Source organism: Myotis daubentonii, chromosome 15 (genome assembly GCF_963259705.1).
Source record: "Myotis daubentonii chromosome 15, mMyoDau2.1, whole genome shotgun sequence".
NCBI lineage: Eukaryota > Metazoa > Chordata > Mammalia > Chiroptera > Vespertilionidae > Myotis > Myotis daubentonii.
This window is the reverse complement of record NC_081854.1, coordinates 18,475,991-18,503,905: the sequence shown is the minus strand read 5'-3', so window position 1 is coordinate 18,503,905 and position 27,915 is coordinate 18,475,991. Positions and strand designations below refer to the sequence as shown.

Here is a 27,915-nt window from a genome sequence, read left to right as displayed (position 1 = left end):
ACCAACATCCCGTCCTTTCAAATGGGCAGTCACACAGGTGTGTTAAACAGCTTTAATTGCGGTCATTGTGGCTTTTCGGCACAGTAAGAAATATTGCACATGATCAACATGTTTTGTTCTGGGGTTGGGGACAAGAGTAGGGGGAATCACCTTCTTAGAAAGTACAACCCAAGTTGGGAGGGCAGAGAGGTGGGGAGAGAACCCTCCCCATGCCTGTGGCAAAGTGCAGGAGCCCCTACCCCCAAACTAACCTGAGTCCAGCCCCTCTGGGGAAAAAAGGGGTGCATGAACCCCTTACTCCACAGGCGCCTCCCTGTGGCCCAAGGCCCTCACTTCTCTCTGATTGCAGCCCTCACGAGCCATTTTGCATAAAGTACAAGTGAAAAGATCTGAAGGTCACACACTCCAGGTTATTATGTACAGGGGCTCGGTGGAGGGAGACTGTGCCCCTGCTTCCCCTCGGCTACGCCCATAACTGGGAGGGAGCTGTGGGGCATGGGGATACACAGAGGGGCAGGCCTCATTCCGCCCCAAAACTGAAAGGACGAAATGGCTTTATTGGGGAGGAAGTAACCACCTTGGCTCCCTCCCCCTCCCCGTTCCTGCCACCTACATATTGTCCATGTCCTGAGGGGGGGTACTATGGGTCCTGGGATCTTCTCAGGGGCCCCCTCACCTGCCTGTGGCAGCTGTGGAGGGACCAGGAGGTGGGGGGGAGGGTTGGGGGGCCCCCTCCCAAGCAGGCTGTCCGGGCCCCGGCTCTGGGGGTGGAGGCAGTGGTGGGGCAGCCTGGGCTGTGCCAGAGTCCGAGCAGGGTGAGGTGGGATCAGGGCCTCCAGCAGGGCTGGGAGTGGGAACAGAGGCAGCAGCGGTGCCAGTCGGGGGCGGTCCAGGGAGGGGGGACTCAGCTCCAGGAGGCTGCTCCGTGGGAGTGGCTGCCTGCATGATTTTCTGGCGCACCTCACGGATCTTCAACTGCAGACAGACCTTGGAGGGGAAGATGTCTGCGTAGCGGGCCTGGAAGGCTGCTGTGGCCTGGGCTAGGGACGGAAGGATTGAGAGGATGAGATGAGCAGGCAGATCCCCTCCAAATGCTCCTCAAGACTCCAAGACATGCTCACCTGATGGGAAGAAGCCATGGTCCTGGAAGAGCTGCATGACCAGGGCCCGGCGCTGGTCCAGGGTGCGCCGCAGTGACGAGTATGGCACTTTCTCATATTCCAGCTCCCCAAGCACATCCTCAGCTTCTGTACCTGGGACAAAGGCAGGGAGAATGATCAAGGCCAGTGCAGAAGCCTGGCCATGCCACCTTTACACCGTTGTCTAAGTGTCCAGCTAGCCTTCACTGAACTCTGTTTCACAGCAGAGTTCAGAGAGGGGACATGCCCAAGGTCACATGGCAGTTTAGGGGCCTGCTGGACTCTGGAACCCACCCTTAACCTCAGTGACACCCACTCCACCTCTCCCATTTCTAACCCAGTTCATGAGACCCCACCCCTTTTGCAGGCCCTGGGTCCCTCACTGCTTCACTGGCCACGGCCTCAGCACCTGTGCGGTCAAAGGTGAAGATGTCTCCCTCGCACTTAGCACTCTTGGGGGTATTAGGCTCTGAGCTACAGCTGGAGCGTCTCCTCATCTTGCGCTTGGGTGAGGTGGGGTCCTCGGGGGCGGAGTCCAGGTCTGGTCAAAAGAAGCAGGCTCAGGGGAGGTGGCCCCAGTCCATCCCCCACCAAGCCCGGAAGGCCCCCTTGCCTACCAGTGGAGTTCTTCCTTTTCTTACGATAGGAGCCCAGGATGGCCCGGGGCGAGGTGGCCAGAGACTGCAGGGTGGGAGAGGGCAATACCTCTTCAGGCCGAAACTCGGGCAGCTCAGCAAAGCGTTCTTCGAAGTCTACTTCTGACAGGACCCTGCTGGAGAGTGGGCAGGGTCACCTCCCCTGCTCGGCCTGTAGCTGCTCACTCTCCCACCAACCCCACAGCTCCACCAGAGCCCCCCGCCCATGCTCACTTGTCCACAGAGTCAAAGGTCTTCTTCAGAGGCGGGGGCCGCACTTTCACCTTCTTGCTGGTACCAGCTGCCTCCTTACGCTCAGGATTGTCCCCAGCTGCTTTGCCACTACTGCCCTCGCTGCTGCTGCTGCTGCTGCTGCTGCTGCTGCTACTGCTGCTGCCAGCAGGGGCTGGGGCAGGAGCTGGGGCCGGGCTAGAAGGGGTGGGAGGCTCCCCGCGACTATCCAGGCCCAGCCCAGGGACGCGCCAGTCTGAAGATGAGCTGGGGAATTTGCTGGCCTGGGGTGGGGATGGCAGAGAGATGAAGGACACGAGTTCTGACTTGCTGGGGTAAAACCCAGAAACACAAAGAGACAGGTGCTGATTGCCCGAGACAGTCTTGGAGAAAGCCCAGGGACAGTCAAGCACGAGGGACAAGGGCACGTCTCAGACATACGCAGGGAAGAGGGGTGGGTCGGGGAGCAGATAGTGGGCCAAGGGACAGAACCCAGCAGCAGGAGCCCCCAGGACTGCTGGACACTCACCATAGTCTCAGGGCCCTTGGTGCTGGTCCGGTCCTCAGCAGGCAGGGGTGGTGGGGGGCTACTCCGGGGAGTGGGAGCCCACGTCTCTGGGGTAGGTGGAGGGACCGGCGTTGTAGGCTGCCCCTCAAGCTCGGACTCAGGGGCAGCAGGCTCACGAGCTGAGCCAGGCTCCAAGGGCTGCCGGGGTGCAGGGCCAGGCCGCCCAGGGGCACCCGCCTCAAAGGAGCCCACAGGAATGCTGGCGATGGCTGCCTTCACTTTCTGGGGGGCCTTGGGGGTGGGCCTCTGGACCTTGGGGGCCACTAAGCTGTAAGTCATGGAGCCTGCTGATGGGGAGAAGAGCATTTGCTGAGCTAGGCCTGACTGGAGCCCATTCCCTGGATCCAACTCACCCCACCCTGGGTTGGCCCAACACCCACCTGTGGCACTAGGAAAAGGGCTGGTAGGGGCTGGGGTGGCAGTGGCAGTGGGAGGGGCCGATGGGCCCTTGGGCAGGATTGTAGCAGTAGGGGGGGTGGTGCTGGTGGCCACAGTGTAGACCAGGCCTGCAGGGGCCTGGGATGGCTGGGCCAGAGGCGCTGACGAGGTGGGTACGGGGCTGCCAGGGTAAAATGCCGTGATGAGGGGAGCTCCGGGGGCTGCACAGGTGGGAGGCAGCTGGGGGCTGGGCACAGGTGACACGCCCACCTGGCCAGGAGCCAGCAGAGGGGCCTGGCCTACAGAGAGGGAAACAGAGGAGAGGCAGGGGCCCGAGTTAGGCCTGAACTGCCTCAGACCCACCATGGATTCCCAGCACTGCCGGCCAGGTCATCCCTCACCTGAAAGCAGGGGCTGTACGAAGGCAGGGCCACTGGGCCCCAGCGAGGTGAAGCCTAGAGCTACGGAGCTCGTGGGCCCATATGAGGTGACTGTTCCAGCCTGGCTGGATGCTGAGCTGGTGACCAGAGGCAGCGTGTGCCCGCCTGCTGACTGCACATAGGTGATTCTGCCGCAAGGAGAGGAAAGAAGGGAAAGAGTAAAAATGGGGGATGAGCCTGGCTGGTGTGGTTCAGTGGTTGAGCACCAACTCATGAACCAGGAGGTCACTGATTCGATTCCCAGTCAGGGCACATGCCTGAGTTGCAGGCTCAATCCCCAGTAGAGAGTTGTGCAGGAGGCAGCCAATCCATGTTTCTATCTCTCTATCCCTCTCCCTTCCTTCTCGAAATCAATAAAAACATATTTAAAAAAAATAGGGGAAGAGTGAAGCGATCTGGCCCCACCCACCCCCTTCCCTGGGCTTGCCTCCAGGTGCAGGCTCAACTGCCATTACCTGGTGGAGGAGGGCAGCAGGACCTTCTGAGGCTGGGAAGTGGGACCAGGGATCGTGGCTGGGCTGAGGGGCGGCACCAGGCCGCTGGGTGTGCTCACAGGCACTGGAGTCAACTGAATGATCTGTGGGCAAGAGCACCCATAGGCTGCAGTGAGTGGAGGACCCAGCATGGGGAAGAGGAAGACCAAGACCTAGGAGAGTGGTGGGTCTCAGCCAAAACAGGGAACATAAAATTTGGGATTGGAACAAAGGGAAGAAAACAGCAAGAGGTGGGGGAAAGAGATAAAAAAATAAATAAAAACCAACAGAAATTTTTAAAAACAAAAATTTTAAAAATGTTCTAAAAAAGTTTTCAAAAGAGGTGGGGGACACAGAAAAGGAACAAGTTGCAGACAGTGAGGCCAGAATCAAGATGCACAGAGACACTGAGAATCAAGATTCCTCCAGAGACAGACAAAAGGAAGAAAAGTGAGACTGAAGGAAAGGCAGAAACTCTAGGCCAGGGGTCCTCAAACTACGGCCCTCGGGCCACATGCAAATACAAATATTGTATTTGTTCCCGTTTTGTTTTTTTTTACTTCAAAATAAGGTATGTGCAGTGTGCATAGGAATTTGTTCATAGTTTTTTTTTAAACTATAGTCCGGCCCTCCAACGGTCTGAGGGACAGTGAACTGGCCCCCTGTTTAAAAAGTTTGAGGACCCCTCCTCTAGGCTATGGAGACCAAACCCAGCAGGAGAGGCATGAGGAACAGGTGAGGCCACAGACAGGATGCCCTTACCTTGCTAGGTGGCTGGGCGCCATTCTGCACAGGTACTGAGAAGGGTGGGCTAACCAGGGGCAGCGGCTGGCTGGCTCCTCCACCGCGCACCGACATGCTAGGGGTGGCCAGGGGCACTAGTACCTTCCCAGGTAACAACTGGGCTGAGCCACTGGGGGCTGGGGCCTGCACAGGAGAAACCGACTGGGCTGCAAGAGGCAAGAAAGGACGTTAAAGGGAGCCCAACAGGGCTGTGGCCCCTTTATTTGTGCTGCCCAGCCCAGGCCTCACCTTTGGGGGGCGGGACAGAGGATACAGACTGCAGGATAGGTATGCCAGGAGTGGGCGCAGTGGCAGCCAGGACTTTGCCGTTGGTAGAAGTGCCCGGTGGAAGGGTGAAACGAATGCTGGTGGTTGATGCAGGACCGCCAGGAGCCACTGCCTTGGTCCCAGAGGCTGGTGCTGGGGCAGGTGCCACTTGAAGCTGCTGGGGCAGTGTGGGCAGGATGTACTGCACCTGGGTGATTCCCCCAGCCTTGCCCAGGGCACCTGGCTGCAGAATACCCAGGGGCACTGGCCCATTGGGGCCAGTACCAGCACCTGCTCCTGAGCCCGTAGTGGCCCCACTACCAGGGGTCCCCTGGGCAATAAACTGGACAGCAGGGGGTGCAGGGGCCCCATAGCCTGGGGTGCCCACCAGCAAGTTGGTGACAGTGGCAGGCGCCTTCCCCACAGCACCTAGTAGGGGCCCAGCCACCAGATGTGGGGCTGGTGAGGAGGCCGTTGCTGACTTCTTGTCCGAATACACTAAACTGACGCCCAGTGGAGAGCCCCCAGGTGCCCGGGACCCAGTGATCGTTTCAGTCCTGGCACCAGCTGCGTCATTTGGAGATGCTTCCACCCGGCCAGAGGTGGAGAAGGGCTTGGAGGCGATGGGCACAGGAGTGCTGCTGACAGGCCGCACTACGTTGGTGACCATGGTGGCAGCTGGACGGGACAGGGGGGCCGTTGGGGTCCCATAGGCCAGTGATGGGGTTGGGGCTGAGGACATGCGGGCTCCGCTGCCTTCCCGTTCCTCCTTGTTTGGAGGCAGGGCTAGTGTCTGCAAGACACCTCCTCCCCCCACAGGAGGTGCTGCAATAACTGAGGGGCTAGGTGGTTCCAGGCCCCCTACGCTTTCAGGCCTCTTGCGCCGGAAGGTGGTAGGATCCGTTGGGAGAAAGCGGGTGGCCTTGGAAGGTGTCGCTGGGCCCCCAGGGGGTGGGGGCCGTAGTGGGCCTGCTGTGCTGCCCTGACCTGACTCTTGGGCCTTGAAAGTCCCTGAGCCCAATGAGAAGGTGGCTGCTGAGGCTGAGGAGGATGCAGGTGGGGATGAGGAGGATGAGGTGGGCCCATAGCCTTTGCTGAAGGCTGCAGGTGGATCTGGGGGCCCTGGGGGCTCAGGGTCCAGCGATGGACGGCAGTGGGTAAAGGAGGAACGAATCACAGGTGAGAACACCTTCCGGCCATAGCTCTGGTGGAAGGAGAAGAGACACAATCGTATCAGGGAGCCTGAACACCCACACCCAGGCCACCTGAAGGCCTTGATTCATCCAGGCTATGACACAATTCCCCATGGGGCAAATAACTTCCCTCTCCAGGCTCTCTGTCAACACACAAGAAGATACCCCACTCCTGGAGTTCAGTGAGACCAGACAGCACCAAGACCCAAGCACTCACCTTGCTGCCCTCTGGGTCTTCCCCAGAGCTATCTCCACTCTCACTGTCAGTTACCCGCTCCTTGCACTTGAGGTCAATGTCAGTGGTGCTGAAGCCATCGTCAGCTGAGGGAGCAGAGGAACAGTGTTGGCAAAAGGGCCAGAAGGACAGCCTGGAACCTGGGCTCTGGCCTCAGCTCTGCCCCAAACCAGCAGTGCGTATTGTCCAGGAATGCTGCTCCTCAGCCCAGGGTGTGTCCACCTACACAAGCATGCATCTAACACTGTGCCCAATTGCCTGGCCATGCCCGGGTCCTCCTGGTTGCCTATCTGGCCAGGGGCTTTCTAAGGATAGGGGTAGGCTTACTCAGTAGGGCCTGAACTGAACGTATGTGAAAGGGAAGGGGGGGAAAAAACGGGCTTGAGGGTCTGGATCCAATCTCTGCCCCCATCCAAACCTTAGCCTAGTAACCCCTGGACAGGATTCTGGGTCCCTGCCACTGCTCACCAATGACATCATCATCCCCTTCCTCCTCACAGATAACCATGCGTTCCTCATCACTGGTCATGTCCTCACTGGCCGCACGCTGGGAACGGGAGGCTCGGGTAGGCAGCAGTGGAGGCCGCCCACTGGCCGCTAGGGCACCTCCCTCGCCAGGGGCCGCAAAGGGGCCTGGAGGCCCATATTGTGTGGAAGGCTTCGGGCCAGCGTAGGATGAAGGGCCAGACACCATCTGCAGGGCAGTTGCAGGGAGAGATCAGCCAAGGCTGTCACCTTGGGCAGCCCTCCCTGCCCATCTCCCCAAGTCCCGTGGCCTGTACCCCAGACCTGAGTCAATTCCTGTAGTGCCTGGCTGTCTACTTCTCCGCCATCCAGGCTGTGGACCCCACTGTGGGAGAAGGCTCGGGGCCGGGCCGAACCAGGTCCCCCAACTGTGTGCAGACGTTCTGCCCCACAGGAGCCGCTCCCCGAAGCCTTGGGGTCCGAGCTCAAAAGTGTCTGGGCTGCGACAGATAGAAGCTCAGAGGACACTGTAGAGTGGAAGGGGGGGAAGTGCTGCAGAGTCAGGAAGCCTCTTACCAGCACCTGGACTGGCTGAGCCACCCACCATATTTCTAGGTACTGGGCAAAAGCAGGCTGCAATTCCTGGGCCACCAAGCGGAAAAGAGATGCCACCCACCAGCCCAGCATCTCCTTCCCAATGGTTCCTGCCCTCTGGGGCTGCAAGGAGCAAGCCCATTGCTCCCCAGGAGGCAGCCCTGCTGAGAGTAAGAAAGCCTGCAGACAGGTTCATGTGGTGCTGGCTAGCTAATAACCACACTGCATCCCTGCCCTGAGTTGTGAGCCCAGACCCACAGGGTTGCTCCAGAAAAGCACCTCAGCACAGCGCCAGGCACCCTGACAACTGCAGTCAGTTGAAGCATCAATGAGGGGCTTCCAACTGTGGTTCTGGGAGTCAGCCAAGCTGGGCTTTAATTTCTGGCTCTGCCAGTTACTGCTTTCTGTGACTTCAAGCAAGTGGTTTTGCCTCACCTGGAAAATGGGGTATGGTTCTAAATCCTAGTGATTACACCCCCCCTTGGTGCTTGGTATGTAGTAAATGCTCAGTAAGTGGCAGTTGATGAGATTGCTATTTGGAAGTTTTATCTGTCTGGACCTTCTGGATCCTTCACATGAGACAAGTGCTGGTTCCTTTATAAGTAAAGGTCCTCAAATAAAAGTAACAGGGCAGCCCTGGTCGTTGTGGCCCAGTTGGTTGAGCATCATCCCATGCACTGAAAAGTCGGCAGTTCAATTCCTGGTCAGGGCACATGCCCCAGGGTGCAGGCTCAATCCTCAATAGGGGGCATGCAGGAGGCAGCCAATCAATGTTTCTCTCTCTCCCTCCCCCTTCCTTTCTCTAAAATCAGTAAAAAACATATTTTAAAAAAGTGACAGGGAGCAGCTTCTGTGGCGGGGGGTGAACAAGCAAGGGGGTACCAGAGGCTCTCAGGGACGGAGGTAGTAGGGCAGGAGAGCCAAGGAGCTGACTAACCTCCAGGGGCAGCAGCGGTGCCCGTCTCTGACATGCTTCGCTCCCGCGTCTCCTTGTGCCCTCCTGCCAGCCCCAGGCTTGTGGGCTTGGCCTCTGAACTAGACTTCTTTCGGTCCTTATTGCACCACTTCCAGTCTGGGTGGGCCTTAAAGTGGGCCTCTTTCACCTGGCAGGAGATGGCAGGACCCTTCACTCATCCACCCACCAGAGGAAGCTGGGGAGGAGCCGAGAGGAGGAGGTGTTACCTGGAAGGCCAGGTCGTGGTACTTCTGCTTCTCCTTGGGCCCCAGGGCATACCACCACTCGCCCAGGATCTTGCTGACGGTCCTGTTGTCCTGGTTGGGGTGACGCTGGTGGACCAGGGCCCGGTGCCGCTTGCTGAAGATCATGAAGGCATTCATAGGCCGCCGGATATGGTCCTTCTCCCGCTACAGCAGACACAGGTCCAAGTGGAATAATTAGGACCAAGGAGACAGGCTTGGGTGGCCACAGGCCGAGATGGAGACAGGTGGGGATGAGGTACCTTATTGGGGCTACGTCCATCCTTCTCCGAAGATGAGTCTCGTTCCTTGGGCAGGGCACTAAGGGACTGGGTCCGGCGTTTTCCAGGTGGCAGAGGCAACTGGATCTCAGGAGACATGATGGAGAGGAAGCTGTAGTGAGAGCAGCAAATACAGTGAGGTCCATGTACCTGGCCATCCCACCCCCAGTCCCAAGTCTCGGGGCACTCACGCATCATCATGGTCACTCTCCGTCTCACTGTCTAGCCGGGGTTCTCCTGGAGGGCCAGGGGTCTCCTCCTCAGTGGTGGGAGGGGGGCCCTTTCCAGGTTCCACTCCCCCCAAAGTGTGGGGGGGTCCAGGCCCTGGGCTCTCAGGGCATGTGGCTCCAGGGAGCCGCCCAGGGTCAGCATTCCCTGTCCCGCTTGGTGGCTGCTCGTGAGCAACAGCCGCCGACTCAGCAGGCTCTGGGGACAGAGAGGCAGATCAGAAGGCTCTTGAACCACCTCAACACTATCCCCATGCCTTTCCACAGCCCCCCATCCCTCACCTTTGCTCTGGTTGGAAGCCACTGGATGGCTGGCAGGTTGCTGGGCCTCACTTGGCTGCACGGAGGGGTCTGGCTGGCTGGGGGCCAGGAAGGGGACTAAGGAGTGCCAGGGGAACACGGCGACAGAGCGAGGTTCGACGTTCGTCCACACTGTGGGAAGGAACCAGCTGAGCTGTGCAGTAGATCTTGGCCTTGACCCTCAACCCAAGGTTTTTTTCCAACCTGAACAAGGTAGCTCCACCTCTCTTTTTACACCCCTTCTCCTAGCCCTGAACCTCGACATGCATGCAACATCACTCAAAGAAAACTCCTGCTTGAAAGGTTTCTAGGTTTATAAAAATGAAAACAGAAGCAGGGATGGAAAGAGAATATACTGCCCCACTCCCTCCCCCAACCTCCACTAGCCCTGCCACCAGGGACCAGGCCAGAGGAATGACTGGCTCCTGTCACAAACCAGGCCATGTTTGACTGCCATCCTACACTCCCAAGGCCCCAAGACCTCAGAAGGCCTGGAGACCCTTCCCCAGCCAAGCCATGTTGCCAGCTGACATAGCCCCTTACCTTGGCCTCACACTCCTTTTCTCTTTCCTGAGGCAGATGGCCCTGTCTTTCCTCTCCTTTCCCCTCCATCACCCCCAGAGTCTTGACTCCGTCTCTATGCCTCCCTCCCACTACCATAGGTACCAGGGAGCTAGGCCTGCCCTTCCTGGGCTGGGCACAGGTGCTATGGCATCGCTCCCCTTACCACCACAGAGAATCTACTGCCTGTGAAGAAGCCTCCTAGCCTGTCCCTCTAAAACTCCAAGTTCAGCTGTAGGGCATGGCCCAGCCCCAAGCCCAGAAAGAGGGGAGGGCATAGTAAACTCCTTGGAAGAGAAGGCACAGGCAATGGGACAAATAACAGAACTGTTACAAGTCTCTGCCCAGGGAAGGCAAGAGTGCCAGGTGTTTCCTAAAGGATATACACAGGAAGGCACTTCCCGCATCAGGAGCTGGTCCCAGAGGACCCCTTCACTCCAGGAGCTGGGTGACTGGCTGGTCTCCTGGAGCAGGCGGAGACCAGGAGTGGGCTTCCCTCTCACTGCTGGCTCCCTGGGGGAAGTGGAACCAGCAGCAGAGGCCCCTGGTAGGGGAAGACTATAAAGGGAGGAGGGGAACGCCCTAGCCCTGGTCTCCATCATTCCAGGCCTTCCCCTGACCCAGACCACTCTGTCCTGGAGTTACCACCCTCAAGCCTTCAAACGCCTGGACTAGGGGAGCCCTTTGTGAGCACTGGCCTCGAGACCTGATTCTGTAAAGGGCTGACAAAAGAAAAAAACAGACATCAAGGCAAACGGAGAGGAACAAGGAGGCCAGCACTGGAAGCGACTCAAGACACAATATGACGACCCTACCCCCTAACCCTGGAGCCCTGGGGACACAAAAGCCTTCTTGGCCCTCCAACCACTTAACAAGCCCAGGGACCTGAACCTGTCCCTCTCTTCACAAAGATCTTTCTCACCAGTGCCTCCTCTTCTGCTGGGTGGAGAAGGGACCCAGTAGACAATGAGGGAACAGTGCTTTGGTCCTGCCCCTCCTGAACGCCTCCCAAGTGCACTACCCTCCAGGATCTGTGGGTCTCTCCCTCTCCGCAAAGCTCAACACACTCAGCCCAACGCTGTTCTAAGCAAACAGTGCCTCACTCACTCCCCAAATCCTGTCCTAGCCCCACTGCTCAACCGCAGCCCCTTCCTTCCCTCAGTCTAGTCCAAACCTCGGGCCAGGAGGTCTCAGGCTGCTCCGAATCTAATCCATGCTCCCGAGCCAGTTACACTGCACCGCTCACCTCCAATGACAACGGACCTCTTCCACTCCATCACCTACACACCAGGCTGCTCCGCCACTCCCCACGCCCATCACTGCTCTACACTCCCACCTGCCGTCACTAACCACTTGACCTGCCGTCACTAACCACTACAGCCGGTAACTTTCCCTTCACCCCTTTAGTCTAGCCCTACCATTCTCCTGCTACATCCCCATCACAGGTACTCCGCAGTTAGCACCCCAATATCTTGACCCCTACAGTCCCAGGGCCCAGGAACTACTGACCGAACATTCCGAGGCCACGGGAAGCCGCGCCGGACACGGGCACCAGGGGCCTGTGGGCTGAGTACATGGTCCGGCGCGAGGGGGCCTGGCCGGGGCTCGCGCCTCCTCAGTGGCCGCCGCTCGGGCCCGGGGGCAGCTGGAGGCCGTCGACGCATGCCCCCCCGCGCCCGCCCGCCCCCCCTCCGGCCGCCCCACAAGGGGGTCTCTGCCGGACGCGCCTGCGTAGAACGCCGCCTGCCCCCCGCTGCCAAGGGGGCGGGGGAGTTCAGAGCGCTCCGGACCCGCCCCGCCCCCCGGCGCCCGCGGGGGCCGTCACGGGGCGCGCGGCACAGGGGCCATCGGCACCGCCCCCTCCCCCTCCCTCCTCCCGCACCAAGCCCGACGGGCGGGGCGGGGCGCGGGTGCGCGTGCGCGGCCCCCTCCCTTCACCGCTCCCTCGCTCCCTCCCTCGCAGCTCCAGCGGGTAACGGCTGTGGCCCCGCGCGCCCCGGCTGGTGGCGCCGCCGCCCCGCCTTTCTGGATCCCCGACTCAGCACCCTGTCGACCTCCGGCCCCCGGCGGACAGACGGCCCAGCGTGCATGCGCCCGTGCGCTCCGAGCAAGCCCCGCGCCGAACCACCGCCGCCTCCCCGCCCCGCCACTACTACGCGCTCCCCTCCCCCCGCCGCGCCTCCCCCCGCCCTTTCCCCGCTTCCCCCACGGCCTTCCGCGCAAGCCCGGCCCCCAGTGCGTAATCCCATTGGCTGCCGACACCGCGCGCGGGTCAGGCCCCGCCGCGCCCGCCCCCATTGGCTGCCCCGGGGGAACGTCAGTCATATGCAAATGAGGACAGGGCTGGGCGGGCTCCGTTTGGCCCCAAGCCGTCTGGGGGCGGGACCGCGGGAGGAAAAGAGGCAGGACGGGCGCACTGCAGTAAAGGCACCGAGCCAGGGGGGCGGGTCGGGGCGCCGCGCTGCGGAGGCCCCTGGGTTGTGTGTGGTTGTGTGTGTGTGCGTGTGTGCGTGTGTGTCCAGTCCTTGCGAGGAACACGCTCACGCGCGCTTGGCCCACCTGGGCGCGCACGGCTCCGCAGGGCAGACGAATTGCTTGTAAGGTTGGAGGAGTCACCCCCGAACTCTCACCAACTCTCACACCAGCACACGCACTTTCCTACCACACCCATTATTTCATATACACCCCACGATCACATGTACCTTCGGTCTTACACTCAGTCACACACGAAGTCACAAACCTCGAACACCTGCTCACATATGTGTAGTACTTCCCACGTTCAAGGTCCATCACTTCCCACCCATCATCCTCTTCATGTGACCCATTTCATACATATCCTATCATACATGTTTCACCAATGCATATCTTCATCACACATTCACTGGCCCACATTATACAAACACAACATATCAGATAGGCAGAATGATCATGCACACCTCATCACAGCCACTGCTTCTCCATCACACACAACCCACATCCCTCCCACACAATCACACATGCTCTTCTATCTTCACACACTCACCCTGCCTTCTAGGTACTTCCATCCCCAACACAGGCTAATTCTCACAGACATCATGGTGATCACACACACTATAGAAACTTACCCTGGTAAGCTCTAACTACACCTCAGTACCCTGGCATAGCAAGTATACAGAGTGCCATGGCCATTCATAGTAATTCAGCTACCCTGCCTGAAGCCCAGGACCCTCTACCTCACAGATCACCACTGTGCAATGGCCCCGCCACCCTAGGCTATGAGCCACTCCTTCCAAGAAAGGGACAGGAGGAAGGAAAGGAAATTAACACTAAAGCTGCTATGTGCTGGGAGCTTGTATGTATTATCTGTTCACTGAATCCTCACAGCCACTAAGGAGGTACACTTTCTTAGGTCCATTGTTCAAATGAGAATATGAGGCTCAGAGAAACAATGAATTGTGCAAGATCATGCAGCCAGAAGTAACAGCCTAGTGCTCCAACTTAAATGTACTTCCCACTACGAAAATTTAACCTCAGGGTGGACACAGGCCACAGACTCCCAAACAGAAGTCCAAGAATATGGTTAGACTATGATATAGAGACTGGCTAACTACAGAAAGTTCAGAGGTCACACACAGAGACACAGGCAGGGGTCTGGGGCCCACCAGACAGAGATCAGAAGCCTTGGATCACCTGAGGGAGACCCTGGGGCCACACACACTAGAGGCCTGGAGCCACACCTGAGCTGGTAAAGGTTGCACAGGCTCAGATGGACCAAGACTGGGCTCCTTCACAGGTGGGGTGGAGACAATGATAGACAAATCCTTTTCCCAGCTGCCCCATCCATAGAGCTGAAGGCATGGAGTGGGGAGCAAACCCAGAGCCCAGAGGGGAAGGGGACATCTGTAGCCCTGTGACCTCCAGAGACTGCAGGACCAGACACTTGGCTGTGAGCCTGGAGGGGCCACCAGAGGGACTATTAAGTGACTGCCCCCTCCTCCATAGGCAGCCCCAGACTCAGACCCTCCATTACCTCACTACCCCAGGGACTGCAATGTGAGGCAGAAACCAAGGTTGAAATCAATGTGGCCACTATCTCCTCACCGCTGCCCCCTCCTCTCCCCAGCGGTGAGTCACCTATTGGCAAGTTAACCCCTTCCCCACTGCAGTGGAGTTCAGGGACAGAGCTCAGAGGAACCTTGCCCCCAGCTCCCCCACTTCTATTCGGTGAGAAAAGGAGGGGAAGTGGGCCCCACACATCTGGGCGGACTGTACATCTGGTAGAAGACACAGTGCCTACATAGAAGGGATGGGAAGAGGCCCTTTACAGGGTACAGTACAGCCAAGTAGGGGCCCAGCCTGGCAGGGAGGGGCCGGAATCTAGGCAGGAAGGGCCCCCCTGCCCTGGGCACTGGGCCAGCCCTATACTTAGCTTCCATTGTTCAGAGTGGAGGAACCCTGGGTGGGGGTGATTAGGAGTGGAGAAGAGGGAGCAGGTCCTGTACCCACACAGCTCCATCTCTCCAGCCATCCTCGACCCTAACTAGGGCCCTCCTAGTTGGAAAAAGCTGAGGAAATTTTCCAAACTAGGGCCCCAGCCCCATCGGAAAGGGGATGGAAAGCCATCTTTCACTCAAGACAGGTATTGGGGCAGAACTACAGTACAGCCATCCCCTGTACCACCCGTTAACTAACTCCAGCCCAAAGCACCACCCAACCCCACCCTAGCCTGGGGTCACGAAGCCCAGACAGAGACACCAATTGCCACCCAGGGTGGCACAAGCCAAGGCCTGCCCAGAGGCCTGGGGCGTAAAGCCAGGGATGCTGACAGACTGAGGGACAGCAGACACGCTCTGAACTCACGGGCCCTATTTACTGAGCCTGAGAGGCACCCCACCCCTGCCACCCACTGCTCCCTACCCTGCCTGGGACCCCGCCTCAGCTCACCAACCCGGTATCCCCAGATCCCCTCACCCCCTTCCCACATACACACCCACCCACCCACTCCGGGAGGCGACGGCCAGGGTTGCCTGGGGAACGAGCCCAGGATTGGGCTGGTGCGGCTGTGGAAGGATGGGGGCCTAAAAATAGCACCAGGGTGAGTCAGTGCGAGTGGGGCTGGGGTATGCAGGGGGACCAGGAGGGAGAGAAAGGCAGGCGAGAGGTGTGGGGGAGGGTCCCCAAGGATTGGGAGATGGGCGGGATAAGACAGGGTGGGGAGTGGGTTCGGGGATGGGGTGGGGGGAGTGTACAGGCGCCGGGGCTGGGAGGGCTGGTCGGCGCGGGCTGAGGGAGGTGCCACGGCCCGGGCGGAGGAGGGGGCGCCGCCCTGCGTTCTCCTCCCCTCCCGGAGCTCACGAGATTTTCCACTCGCCGCCTGGCCCCTGGCCAGTCCCCGGCGGGCCCCACAAAGCCGCTTTGTGTTGGGAGGGCGGGCGGGCGCCCGGCCGGCCTGACACCCACGCGGGCCGCGGCGGGGTGCGGGCCAGCTGGCACCCGAGCTGTCTGCGGGGGGGGGGGGGGGGGCGGGCAGGGGAGGGCAACAGCACCAGTCCGAGGGCGCGGCTGCTCAGGGGTTAATGACACAAAGGTGGGGGAACCAGTCTCCGCCAATCGGCGTCGTCGGGCTCGAAGGCGGCCAATAGGAAGGACAGAGGCCCGACGGGGGGCCTACCCCCTGGGGCGCGGGAACCTGTGCCTCTTGGTACCCGCGGAGGCTGGGCGCGGCCCTCAAGGGGTGAACGTCCGGATCTACAAAGCCCCGCGTACACGGTCTCCCCGCCGTTTCGCAAGAAACAGGCCCGGGGGAGGACAGGATCTTGCAGTCAGGAGGAGGTGGCACGGTCGGGATTTGAACCCAGGTCTGCCTGGCTTCACAATCTGCTTTCCTGCGGAAATGGGGAGACGGGAGTTCCCTGGCCCTGGCTCCCGTGGGGAGCGGGAATAGGGGTTGGGGTGCGGGCGGAGGAGGCGGCGCGACGGGCTAGGATCCAGCCGCCTGCGGTGCAGTCGCTGCCGCCGGTGGTAATGGGAGCCAGACGCCGTCGCCGCCGCTAATGCGCCTCCCTCCCGGCCACTAATGGAGCTATTAATGCCGGGGGCTGCGACACCCCCGCCGCCGCCGCCGCTGCGCATGCGCGCGCGGCCGCCCCGCGGTCCTGCCGCCAGCCACCGCCAGGAGGCAGCCTGACCTCTCACAGCTCTTGGTGCGGGGGAGGGGGGCGGTCTTGCAGGAAATCTCCAAGAATCACTCCTGCTACCTCACAAACTCCTCTCCCCCCCAAGTCATCCTCTTCTTCCCAGCCTAGGCCTCCTTTCTCTCCAGTGCAGTCTCCCGGGATCTTTGACACCCAGGTGCAACCTTTTCCCTCCCCTGCTCTAAACCCTTTCTTGGCTCTTCAGGGGCTGGCATTCAACCCTGGCCTCATTGGAGCTGTCCTCCATGGCACCCTTCTGCCAAGCCTAGGCTCTAGTCACTAGAGTCTAGTGTCAGCTTCAGCCTCAACTAACCACTAAGAGGTCATGCACTTTCACCCTCCTGGCCTTTGCTCCCGTGCTGCCTTGGCCTGGATCGCTCTTCCCGTTCTTTCAACTACCCTGAAATCCACTCATTCCTCCTGCTTCAGCTCAAATTCCCTCCAATCAGGAACCTCCCTCATCACCTGGCATTGAGCGAGAGTTGTCTCTATCCTCTGGATTCCCCAGATTCTGTACCTCCCTGTCATCCTTGCCTGTGCCTGCAGCCACATCTACCTTCCCCACCCACTTACCCCAGGACTGTTTAGCCTGGGCCTGGTGGAATGATGAGGAGGGACTTCTGGTGGTAGAGATGGATGGGATTCACTGTTTGAGACAAAACAAATTCTGGTGGGCAGAATGTGGATCTGGTTTGGGGGAGTCAGAAGACCCTCAGCCCCTCTTTGGGCCTCATTTTCCCCACCTGCCCATGCATAGTTTGTGGGCACTGCTTGATCTGAGGTCCAACTTGTTGGGGTGGACTACATGTGGGGCTCAGTTAAATAGAGCTGGCACCATATGTGTCTCCTGAAAGGTGGTGGTGGAGAGGGAGGGCGTACAGGGTGATCTGGGTCATGCCCTCTAGCAGCGAGTGGGCACAGGAACTGCTTTCCTACTGCTCCCCCACAGCCGGATCTCCTAGCTTGGCCTGCACAGCCCCCGCCTTCCTGCCTGTCTTGGGAACAGGTGCTTGGGTGTAGATAGGTCTGCAAATGGCTCCTAACACCTCTCAGCAGGGTTCAGGGACAGTATTGGGAAGTTCATTTGTCCCAGGCCTGGACCACTTCCCAACACACTCCAAGAAGGAAGTAGGGGACTGATGTTTAGCAACCATCCACTGACTTCAAGGAACAAAGCACCTAATGTGCACAAGGTGGCGGTGGGGGCTAGAATGGAGGCCGAAAGTCAGTCTATAGAGTGGGAGAAGGGAGGCCAGGAGATAGGGTAAGGCTGGTGCAGAGACACGGGCCCAAACAGAAAGAGGGTGGGATGAAAACTCAGACAAGGACTGATGTCTAGGGAGAAACAAACCAAGAAAGGTAGAGAGAGCCAGACTCAGAGAAAAACAGACAGACTGAACTCCAGAAGAGAGAGAGATTCAGGCCCAGAAGTGGAAACCTAGACACAGACATAGGAACCCAAGGGAGAGACAGACAGGCAGACAAACCCAGGAGAAGGGGCACTGCCTGTCAATATGGGTAGCCAGGCTGACCCTGGGATCTGGAAGGAAGGCTGTGCCAGGAACTGGGCTGAGACATCTGGCCTCCTGGGCTGGGGCTACAGGCCCTGGGGCGGCTTCCTTTCCTGGGGAGCAGGGGGAGGGTCACAGGGAGGTGGCCATGGCAGCTGGCTGGCCTGGCCATGTGCAGAATGTGGAGAATGCCTCCGCCTGCCCCGGCATGTCCCCCAGCGGAAGCAAGTGCCTGACAGGGGGCAGAAGCAGGCAGGCTGCCCAGCAGCCCCCTCACACCTGCTGCCCTGAATGAGGGTCAGGCTCTGGCATGGGCAGGCAGAAGAGGCCAGGACTACACCTTCATTATGCCACTGGGCACCATCTGCCCTCTCTGGACCTCTGAGAAAGCCCCAAGGTGCCACCTCCCAAGGGTAGGGAGGCCTCTGGGAGAAGAACAAAAGAGCCTGCTGGCTGGGAACATGAGGCCAACCTGGATACCTCAGCATGGGTGTTGTCAGAAAGGTGCGGCTCAGAACCGACAGGACAGGCACTGGACAAGTTCTGACGACCAGGTGGCCTCCAGCAAGGGGCCTCCTCCTTAACTGAACCCCAGATTTCCCCAACAACTGGGCTGGTAATTCCTACTTCACAGCATTGGGTGAATTCGATAAGATTACCCCACACCTGAGGCTGGGCACATGGTAAATGCTGAATAAAGGTTACAGCATTTGCTGGCCAGTTGCTCAGTAGTTACAGTGCCGGCCTGTGGACTAGAGGGTCACAGGTTCGATTCCAGTCAAGGGCATGTACCTTGGTTGCAGGCTCAATCCTGGCCCTGGTCAGGATGCATGAGGGAGGCAACCAGTCGATGTATCTCTCTCACATCGGCGTTTCTCTCTATCCCTCCCCCTCCCTCTCTCTCAAAATCAATGGGAAAAATATCCTCATGTGTGGATTAACAAAAATTAAAATAAACAAGAAAAAGAAAAGAAGCTTACAATGATTTCTTCATCGTTGTTACTGAGAGTGCTTATGAGCCTGGGCTGCCCTAGCTGGTTTGGCTCAGTGGATAGAGCAGGGGTCCTCAAACTACGGCTCGCGGGCCACATGCAAATACAAATATTGTATTTGTTCCCGTTTTGTTTTTTTACTTCAAAATAAGATATGTGCAGTGTGCATAGGAATTTGTTCATAGTTTTTTTTTAAACTATAGTCCGGCCCTCCAATGGTCTGAGGGACAGTGAACTGGCCCCCTGTTTAAAAAGTTTGAGGACCCCTGGGATAGAGTGTTGGCCTGCGGACTAAAGGGTCCCAGGTTCGATTCCGGCCAAGGGCACATGCCTGGGTTGCAGGTTCAATCCCCAGTAGGGGACCTGCTGGAGACAGCCAATCAATGATTCTCATCATTGATGTTTCTCTCTCTCTCCCCTTCTCCCTTTCTCTCTGAAATCAATAAAGAAATATATTTGGGGGAAAAAAGAGCCTGGGTTGTGGAGCCAGACAGCCTGGGTTTAAATCCTGCATCTTATCCTAGCTGGTGACCTGGGACAAACCTTGGGCTGCCGTTTCCTCCTCTGTACACTGGAAATAAGAAAGTGTCCTAACCTCCTGTGAGGTTATGAGGATTCAGTCAGTAAATATGCAGTCAGCACTTACTGAGGAGTGAGCCAGGCACATGCATGGGTAGTGCTCAATAAATTATTATTACTGTAACTTCTGATAGGAAGAGTCCTGTGATCTGGAGATCAGGAGACTTGGTTCAAGGCCCAGTCCTGCTCCTCCCTGGCTGGATACACTCAATTAGGACTCTTTTCTGTCGGTGCCTCATTTTTCCTATCTGGAAAATGATGGCAGGAACCCCTGCTGGGCCTGCCCTTGTAGATCTCAGGTCACCTGCATTAGTGCCATCCCTCCCCACAAGCCAGTAGATACGAGATGATGCTATGAGGGCAATGTCTGGGGTTGTAGGCATGTAAGTAGGGGGTGCCAGGGGTGGGGGTTAGAGTCCGTCTGCTTCATTTTCTTCATCTGCTTAAAGACAGAAATCCCTGCTATGCCCACTTCTGTGGAATTCTGCTCATATTAACTACAATAACAAATGTAAAAACTGTAGGAAGTGGGGCAAAAAAACACAGCTCACAACCTCAGTATATGAGCATGGGAGTAAGCAGAGCCCGTGTCCCTGTGCCCTGGCTCCGGGCTGAAGCTCTATGAGGGCAGGGCCTGAGCTCCTTCCTACATCGGCCTCTGCCCCAGCCCAAGCCACAGCAGCTCCGTCCTTCCTGTCTCCCTGCCTCTAAAAAAGCCATGGTCAGATTGGCTCAAAACCTTCCATGGCTCCCTAGTGCCCTCAGGATCAAGTTCACAAGTCTCATAATGGCCCTCTATTATCTGACCCTTGCTCTCCAATACAGGTGCACATCCCAACACTCACCCACCATCCACAGCCAGTCTTTGCATATTCAACGTCTTTCCAATACTTGCTTTTGCCTCAAAGCCTTTGCTTCTGCACGTTCCCTTTGCCTGCAGGTTCTCCTGCTGGCCTTGGCAGGCTCACTTCTGCACACCCCTCAAGTCTCACTTTAGAAGGTTTTGGCCCCTCCTCCAAGAAGTCCTCCCCAGCTTCCCACATCCCTGCCCTGACCTCTCTAGACAGTCACTGTCTGGGCAGTCTGTCTACACCAGGGATGGTGAGCCCTCTGAGGGCAAGGCTGTGTCCTCGGCATCAACCAGCACAGGACCAGGCACAGAGGGGCCCTCAGTCAACAGTGGATTCATAAGTAAACAAGAAAAAGATGCTAGGGAAAGGGCTGGTGATGGGTCTGTCACGCTCCCTGAGAGTTGCTCTGACAAGGCCCAGCCTGGCCTGGGCCCCTGTCTCTCCAGCGCCATTTCAGAAATGCTACTCTCTCCAACCCTGGCCTTAGCCCTCCAGCCACACTGGCTTTCCTCAGCTGTGCTCCTACTGGCCATGGAGCCTGCCTTCCCACTGGCCACCTAGGAAGCTCTTCCATCCCATGGTTGCTGATTTCAACTCATCCTTCAACTCTCGCATTACACACCCTGTCCTCAGGGCAGCCAGACTAGATTCATACCTGGATTCAAACCAGGGCACAATGCCCAACACAGCCCCAGCTCCCCTCCAGGGCACTGACAGCACCTGTGATGTTTACTCTCGGCACTGACCCTGGGATCTGAAAGGAAGGCTGTGCCAGGAATGGGCAGGGGGTGGAGGAGCTGCCCCAGACTTGGGGCATCACAGGTGTTTACTTCACCAATGGGCACCATGGTGAAGATGAGGCCTCCAGTCCTGGTCTTGCCACCTCCCGGCACAAGGACCTATTGGAGCCTCAGTCTTCCCATCTGTAACCAGCACTACGGCCCAGTGGTCACAAGCCAGCCTCAGTGTGAAGGCCGACTCCAGGATTTACTAGCCACGTGAACCTGTGCAAGTTACTAACCTCATCTTAGTTTTCTCTACAGGAGCACACTCATAGCACCCACCTGTTAGGGTTGTTAAGAAGACTAAAGGAGCTAATATTTGAAAAGGGCTTAGAGCAGGGCCCTTATGTTGTTAAGTGCTGCATCATGGAGTGGGTGTGAGGGTTCAGCAAGATAACCCATGCGAAGTTCTTATCACGGTAATGCCCCCCACCAGTCCTCCAAACATGAGAAGTGTCATGATTATCATCTCCAACAGCTCCCCCAACAGCTCTACTCAGGATGGTTCCATGGACCCCCTCAACAGTATTTTCCCACCGAGGCCTCTGGAAGCACTGCACTGAGCCTCCCAAGTCCAGTCCTTTGCCCGACACATGAATTCCCACTGGAACATCTATGAGGAGAGGCCAGCCTCCCCTTGAATCCCTCCCAAGATAGGAGCTCCTCTTGAGAGCTAGTCTGAAAGTAGCCCTGCTCAAAATGACCTATAGGAGCCTCAGTCTATCCACTGCACCTCTTACCTGTCCCAGGCCGGCCCATGATGACTTCCTTCTTAGGAGCAGGATGGCTGGTGTAGCTGCTGGGCACCAGGACGGGCAACAGGGCAGCAGGTGAGGGATGGAAGGCCACTGGCTGGAAGGGCGAGGAAGCCAGGCCAAAGGTGGGCATCGGCTGGGCCACAGCAGTCGGCGCAGCTGGAGGCACAGTTATGGGTACAGGAGCCGGCAGAGGTGGGGGCAGGCCAGGCTTCCCACTGGCCACCCCAGGGGGTACCGGGGTCTCTCGGCAGCCCCGCCCAGGTCCTACAGCCCGAGCCTCCCCAGCAGTGCCCACCTCCCCAGGGAATTTGGAAGGTAGCGGCACATCAGGGTTTCGGACAATAACAGGTGAATCCCGTTGCACAGCAGGCACCCTGCGCACAGAGGGTCCGGGATCTGAAGTCAGGCCAGCAGGTGGGGGCAACAGCAGCAATGGTGAGGGCTGGCGGGAGCGGGAGAAGGGCACAGCAGGTGACACAGCCCGGAAGCCGGCCGGTGTGGAGGATGTAGGTGTATGGGACACTGAGTCCACACCAGAGTCTAGGCTGTCACTCTTGGGGAAGTCTGGGGCAGCTCCTCCACCCCCTGTACCAGGGGCTCCCAATGTCCCTGGGTGGGGCAGCAGCTCCGTCTTCCGCCGCCCAGGGCTGATGGGCACGGTGAAGGTCAGGTTGGTCTGAAAGGTGGGTAGGATGCCGGAGGAATGGCGCTCTCGGGGAGCAGGTGGCGGTGGGTGGGAGCCCAGGTCTGGTGGTGTCAGCACGCCTGCCTTAGGGGTACTGGCGCTCAGATGGCGACTGCGAACAGCAGTGCGTTGGATGACTGGGGACGCATTGATGGGGCTGAAGTTGGCTGGACGAAAGCCGAAGAGTGGTGAGGGTGAGGGTGAGGGTGCTGGCGAGAAGGGCGACTGCGTAGAGACTGGGGAGAAGGAGGGCGTGCCTGAGCGGGAACTGCCCAAGGACACCAGCATCACTGCTGCCTCACACTCATCAAACTCAAAGCGTGACAGGTCAGCAGGGGCTACAAGGCGTGGACGTGAGTCTCCACGAGCTGCCACACTGCTGGCCTCGCTGTCCCTCGATGTCTCATCACCCCAGTCGAACTCGGTGCTGCCCTCACGAGCTGCCGCGCCTGCAGGCCGCCCGGCCCCACCTGGGCCACTGTCAGCCAGGCCCTCCATCTCCTTGGTTCGCATGGACAGGTGACGGGAGCAGTAGCCCCGCCGCTGAGACTCCTTCATGCAGCCATCTCGCGAGCACAGCCGCCGCCATTGCTTGCCGTTGAATTTTTTACGGATTCCGTTAGGTGTGCAGACCACATCACCCTTCTTGTACTTTTGCTGGGCGGCTGTCAGTGGTGTACGGGCACGGGCGGCTGGAGCAGCCCCTTTCTCCAAAGAGGCCACGCTACTGCTACGGCTGCCACCCTGGCTCCCCTCCTGGCAGGGTGAGGGCTGCTCGCCAGGGCGGCCTGGGCCTGCAAAGGCTGGGGATTTGGGTGGCGGCGACAGGAGCTGGGGTGGGGCCAGTGGGAGCAGGGCCGGAGTGCCCTGGGCTGGCGGGTGCTTCTCCGCGCCCTCCTGACAAGGCCCCAGATTGCCACCAAAGCTGATCTTGGAGACCTCGGCATCCTCAGGCTGCTTGGGGTCCAGGGCAGCAGGGCAGGATGGCAGGGAGGCCCCTGGCTCGGCCTGCTCCTCCTCGGGGCCCACGGGGGGCTTCTTCAACAGGGCCTCCAGTTCCCACGGGGGTCTGAGCAGGCGAAGGCTGGAGCGGGCCACCCATATGGCCTCCTCAGGCTCATGACGGGGCAGCTGTGACGGCTGTTGGAGGGCGGCTGGTGGGCCCAGCTGGGAGCCAAGACCAGGGCTGAGGCGGACCTTGTAGGCAGCTGGCTTCGTGGTCACCTCCACCACCACACCCTCACGATAGGCAGCCACGCCAGGGTCCACACAGGTACAGACAGCCGTGCCCACCACCAGCGCACCTGGTGGTGGCATGGCATCCAAAACCACATCCACACCACCACCGCTGGGCGCCCCCTCGTAGAAAGTCAGGGCCCGGTCCCCAGGGAACTGCACACCCAAGTCCTGGCTTCGGCGCACCTGGCGGACCACAGCTGGCAGGAAGAGGCCATCCTCACGTCGAGCCAGCACCCGCTGCGATCGCAGCTGCCGCATGTCATAGCTGCCGCTGGTGCCACCTGGGGGCCACAGGCCTGGCCCACAACCTTCGGCTGGCTCATCCTCCAGGTCAGCTGAGTGCTCGCTGGCTGTGTCGGTGGAGGAAGAGCGGGCAGAAGTGGGTGGCTGTGGAGGAACACCCAGGGTGCCAGCTTCCTCAGGGGTCCCTGCCCGCTCCTCAGGGGCCCCGGCTGCCCCACAGCTGCCGCTGCCAGCACCATGCTCCTCCACATACTTCTTCTTGGGTGCCCGTGACTTGAACGTGGCTGTCTTCCGGCTGAGTGGAGGTTCCCAGCGGCCTGCCTCACCCTCTGCCTTGGGGTCCTCAGCTGGGCCTGGGGCCGAGTCATCAGGGCGTAGCTCTAGGGGGAGCCCCTCAGCCCCTGAGGCCTGCTGGGCCTCCTCCTCCTCGCCCTCCTCAGCCTCTTCTGGGCCCGGCTGCGGCTGTCCCTCGTAGTCCTCTTCCTCTGGCTTGTCTCCCTCCCCAGCCCCTCGCCGCCTCAGGGCCTTGGCCCTGGTGGCTGGTGGGGACTTGCCTCCACTGATAGGACCTGGGAGGCCAGCACATGCCTTCTTCATTGGCTTCATCTTTTGCCCGCCTGCAGAGTGGAAGGGCAGACAGGGGTCATTCAGGAATCCCCCAGACCCAGTGTCCCCCAGAGTTCCTACTTGCTGAGGTTCCTGCCTCAACTCCACGATCCCCGAGGCCTCCTTCCTGGCTGTCCCCAACTCATAATGGGCCCCTGGCCAGCAACCAGACACAGAGTGGCACCCATGTTCCATGAGCTATTCCCTCTGGCTCCCCAGGGACACTCACATACACTTGCTCCCTCTGCAGAAGACACAGCAGGCACATGCACACCCTCTGCCTGCCCTACGGCGACACAGACGCACTAACGGTTCACACCTACGGAGCACTCACTCGGTGCCACCCCTGGGCTAAACTTGCCTTTATTAACCCATTTCATCCTCAAACAGCCCTAAGAGACAAAGGCTACTAACAGCCCATTTCACACTTGAGAAAGCTGTGGCACAGAGAGATCAAGCCACTTGTCCAAGTTAATCTAGCCAGTAAACAGAGAGCTAGGGTCTGAACCCAGGCATTCTGGCTCCAGAGTCTGTCCTAACCATCTCAGTGTGCTGCCTGTCACATGACTCAAAGGGCACACTTCCTTGCACTGTCACCGTCCACAGAGCACACGCACTCACACACGCACACGCACAGTCACAGAAAGGGAGGTGCCTGGGCTGTGATGTGAGCTTCTCTCCATCTCCCCCCGCCCCTCCCCACTGAGTGGCACGGCCTGGCATTGTGGGAAGGAGTGGGCAGCTGAGAGACCCGAGGAACGGCTGCCCACTCTGCTCTGTACCCTGCCGGGTAGAACCATCTTCCCAGATCCTGGCAGGGAGCAGGCAGGGGCATGTCTGAGGCAAGAGCTCATACCCAGCACTGCCACGGGGCTGCGCATGAGCACACACACGCACACAAACACACACACTCACACACACACAGGCACACACATACACGTCATCACACAGTGGGACATGGATCTACACCCCAGGGTTTCCCTGTCCCACTGGATGGGAGCCTGCCCTGCCCCCATAGCACCCAGTGTGATACCCACAAGCCCAGCTCCCCTCTTCTGGCCTGTATGAATCCCCACCCTGGTGGGGCTGGCTGGGTTAGCTCTGGCAAGGTGGCTGAGCCGGCCAGGCCCCCCTAACCTCCAAATGTGCCCCCTGACTCCAGGTGGGTGTAAGTGGGAGAAGGTCAAAGAAAGCAGGACAAGCGCAGCTGGCCAACCTCACCCACTTCCTGAACAGTCATTACTGCCCGCCCCCTTTCAAGCTACCCTGAGAAAAGAAAAGGAAAAAAAACTTTACTCTGAAGTGACTAAAAGAACCTGAGGAGCTGAAAGGGGGCCTTGGTGGTGGGGTGAGGGTGGGGATGTCGAAGGAGCCCAGGACCACAAACCAAACATAACCAGAGGCACCCCCGATTCAAGTCTTCAGGGACCCCTGACCCCATGCTCTCCGACTTGAGGCCTGCTGCTCCTGTGGACCCTGTAGTCCCAGGCTGCCCCTTCCCTAAGCCAATCCTGTGGTCCTCACAGGCAGAGCCTGGAGAGACCGGGGTTTCTCAAACGGAGGAAGGCACCCAAGTGCCCAAGAGTTGGACAGCCACCACCACCTTCCCCCCACTGACCCGCTAGGCCACCCACCTGGGAACAGAAACCCAGCCCCAGTCCTGCCCAAAAACAAACCTCTGCATACTCCACCAGGGCCTACATCAGCACTGCCTGGCACCCCTGGACTACCGCCCGGCCCAGCCTCTCCACCCCAGCGCCAAGCTCTCTCTTTCCCCTGGGGCCTACTCTCTTCCTGTCCACCTTCTCTGGGTAACTCCCACTCACTGCCCCGTGGACCCTCACCCCCGTCAGAATCTGAGCAGTAACTCCTGAAGCCCAGTGCAGCCCAGGCCCCGGCCCTTCAGGGTCTCATGCCCTCTGCTCCCATCAGCCCCCCTGGCACCACCTTCTCTGCCACTCTCTCTCCCATCCTGTCACCACCTCTACCCCTGCCTCTCTCCTCACAGGCCCTAAGCCCCCTCCTTAGTCACCCACCCTTGCCATTCTCATCTGCCTTTGTCACCTCTTCCTCCCAGTCACCTCCTATCAGCCATCTCTGGACCTGCCACCTTCTCTCCCCATCACCTCTCCTTGTCATCCCCTCCAACTCTGTCCCCTCCCTCTCCCTGTCACCCTGATCTAGTACTGTCACCCCTCCATTCCTGTTACCCATTCTCTGCACACCAGCCTCTCCTAATCACTCCTTTTCTGTCCCGCCTCCTACCTACCACTTCTTCCACTCTGTCTACCCTTCCCACCATCCCACCCACCCTTTTTCCCCTGTACCCCCTCCCCGTCCCTGCCACCTGTCCCCTCTCAGCCCCCAGCACCCCAAACCTCCCCTGCCCGTGTCAGCCCTGGACCCGCCCCTCACCTCGGGCTCGGCGGGTTTCGGGGCGGGGGGCCGTGGCCCCGGCTCGGTCCGGTCCGGTCCCTCCCCGCCCCCCCTCCGGCTCTCCCTCTCGATTCTCCCTTTTTTTTACTCCAACACACAAAATGGTGAATGGACCTGCAACAGCTGGAGCAGCCAGCCAATCAGCGGCCACAACCCCGCTGACCGGCGCAGTCCTATACCAATAGATATTCGCTGCCTGGTCAGCTCCGCCTCTCGCCGACGAGCGACGCTCCTCACGACCAATCGCGCCCACACGGCAGCGCTAGGGGGCGGAGCCAAAATCTAAGACAGGCCTCCCTCTGGGACCGACACCAACCAGAGCCTACGACTGCCTGATACGCCTAGGACCCTGCCCCACAACAAGTGATTGACATCAGTATTGACCAATTAAAAGCTGTCTTAGTGCCGAATGACGAATACAGTACCCAGTCGCTTTGCACTCTAAGCCGGAACCCAGCTCGGTGAGGGACAGTAACCAATGAAATGCATGAAGGAGGGGCTAAGGGACGGGCTGTCCAATGAGCAGGCTTAAAAGGCGTGGCTTGAGAGTTTGTTGACCGGCTAGTCGCAATTGCTGCTGGGGATGGTAGTCTTCTTACGTCTCTGGCCCATAGTCGACAGTACAAGGCAGACTACAACTCCCATGTGACAGGTGCCTGAAGCACCAAAGAACCCCAGGGAAGAGAAAAAGTCGGAAAGGGCAGTTTCTCATGAGTCTCACTGGACAACCGGAGCACCTTAAACCCAGGGCCCCGACTCACCCGGATTCCGGGCTCTAGTATCGCTGGTGGCTCCTCTCAGCAGCGGCGGTAGCGGCACGAGGGGGAGGTGCGAAGAACAGCCAACCGCCACCCTCAAGCCCCGCGGCCAATCAGCAGTGTCTGGGGCGGTGCAATGACCTCACTGGGTTCTACTCTCTTGCCCCTCCCCCACGTGGTTTTTGCTGCTGGTAGTCCGGAGTAGGAAAGTTTGGGGTGGGGGGAGGGGAAGAGAAAGAGTGATGTCACCTTTCCCTCGCTTGATTGGCTGTCGGGCGGTCAGGACTGCGACCAATCAACCACCTCAGAAAGTCTGGCGCGGCCCCGCGGAAAGC

The 27,915-nt window shown here is 59.1% G+C and overlaps 1 protein-coding gene across 7 annotated transcripts; it reads right to left on the bottom strand.

Annotated features, from left to right (window-relative positions):
- Positions 1-38: 38 nt before the first annotated feature.
- On the bottom strand, positions 39-27,704 carry CIC (capicua transcriptional repressor). Of its 7 annotated transcripts, none has more exons than XM_059666413.1 (21): positions 26,802-26,955; positions 21,596-24,397; positions 9,389-9,538; positions 9,071-9,305; positions 8,862-8,991; positions 8,584-8,766; positions 8,339-8,504; positions 7,132-7,334; positions 6,811-7,036; positions 6,325-6,428; positions 4,897-6,118; positions 4,627-4,814; positions 3,847-3,968; positions 3,353-3,519; positions 2,954-3,250; positions 2,535-2,860; positions 2,009-2,289; positions 1,757-1,911; positions 1,549-1,680; positions 1,122-1,253; positions 39-1,040 (listed from the first exon to the last, which is right to left on the bottom strand). In XM_059666413.1, the coding sequence occupies exons 2-21, from the start codon at positions 24,384-24,386 to the stop codon at positions 673-675; spliced, it is 7,578 nt and encodes a 2,525-aa protein (XP_059522396.1). In that variant the 5' UTR covers positions 24,387-24,397; positions 26,802-26,955; the 3' UTR covers positions 39-672. The 7 variants fall into 7 exon arrangements, with proteins under 7 accessions (XP_059522396.1, XP_059522398.1, XP_059522397.1 ...); XM_059666415.1 differs by having other exon boundaries at positions 1,757-1,908; XM_059666414.1 differs by having other exon boundaries at positions 2,535-2,857.
- Positions 27,705-27,915: the final 211 nt, after the last annotated feature.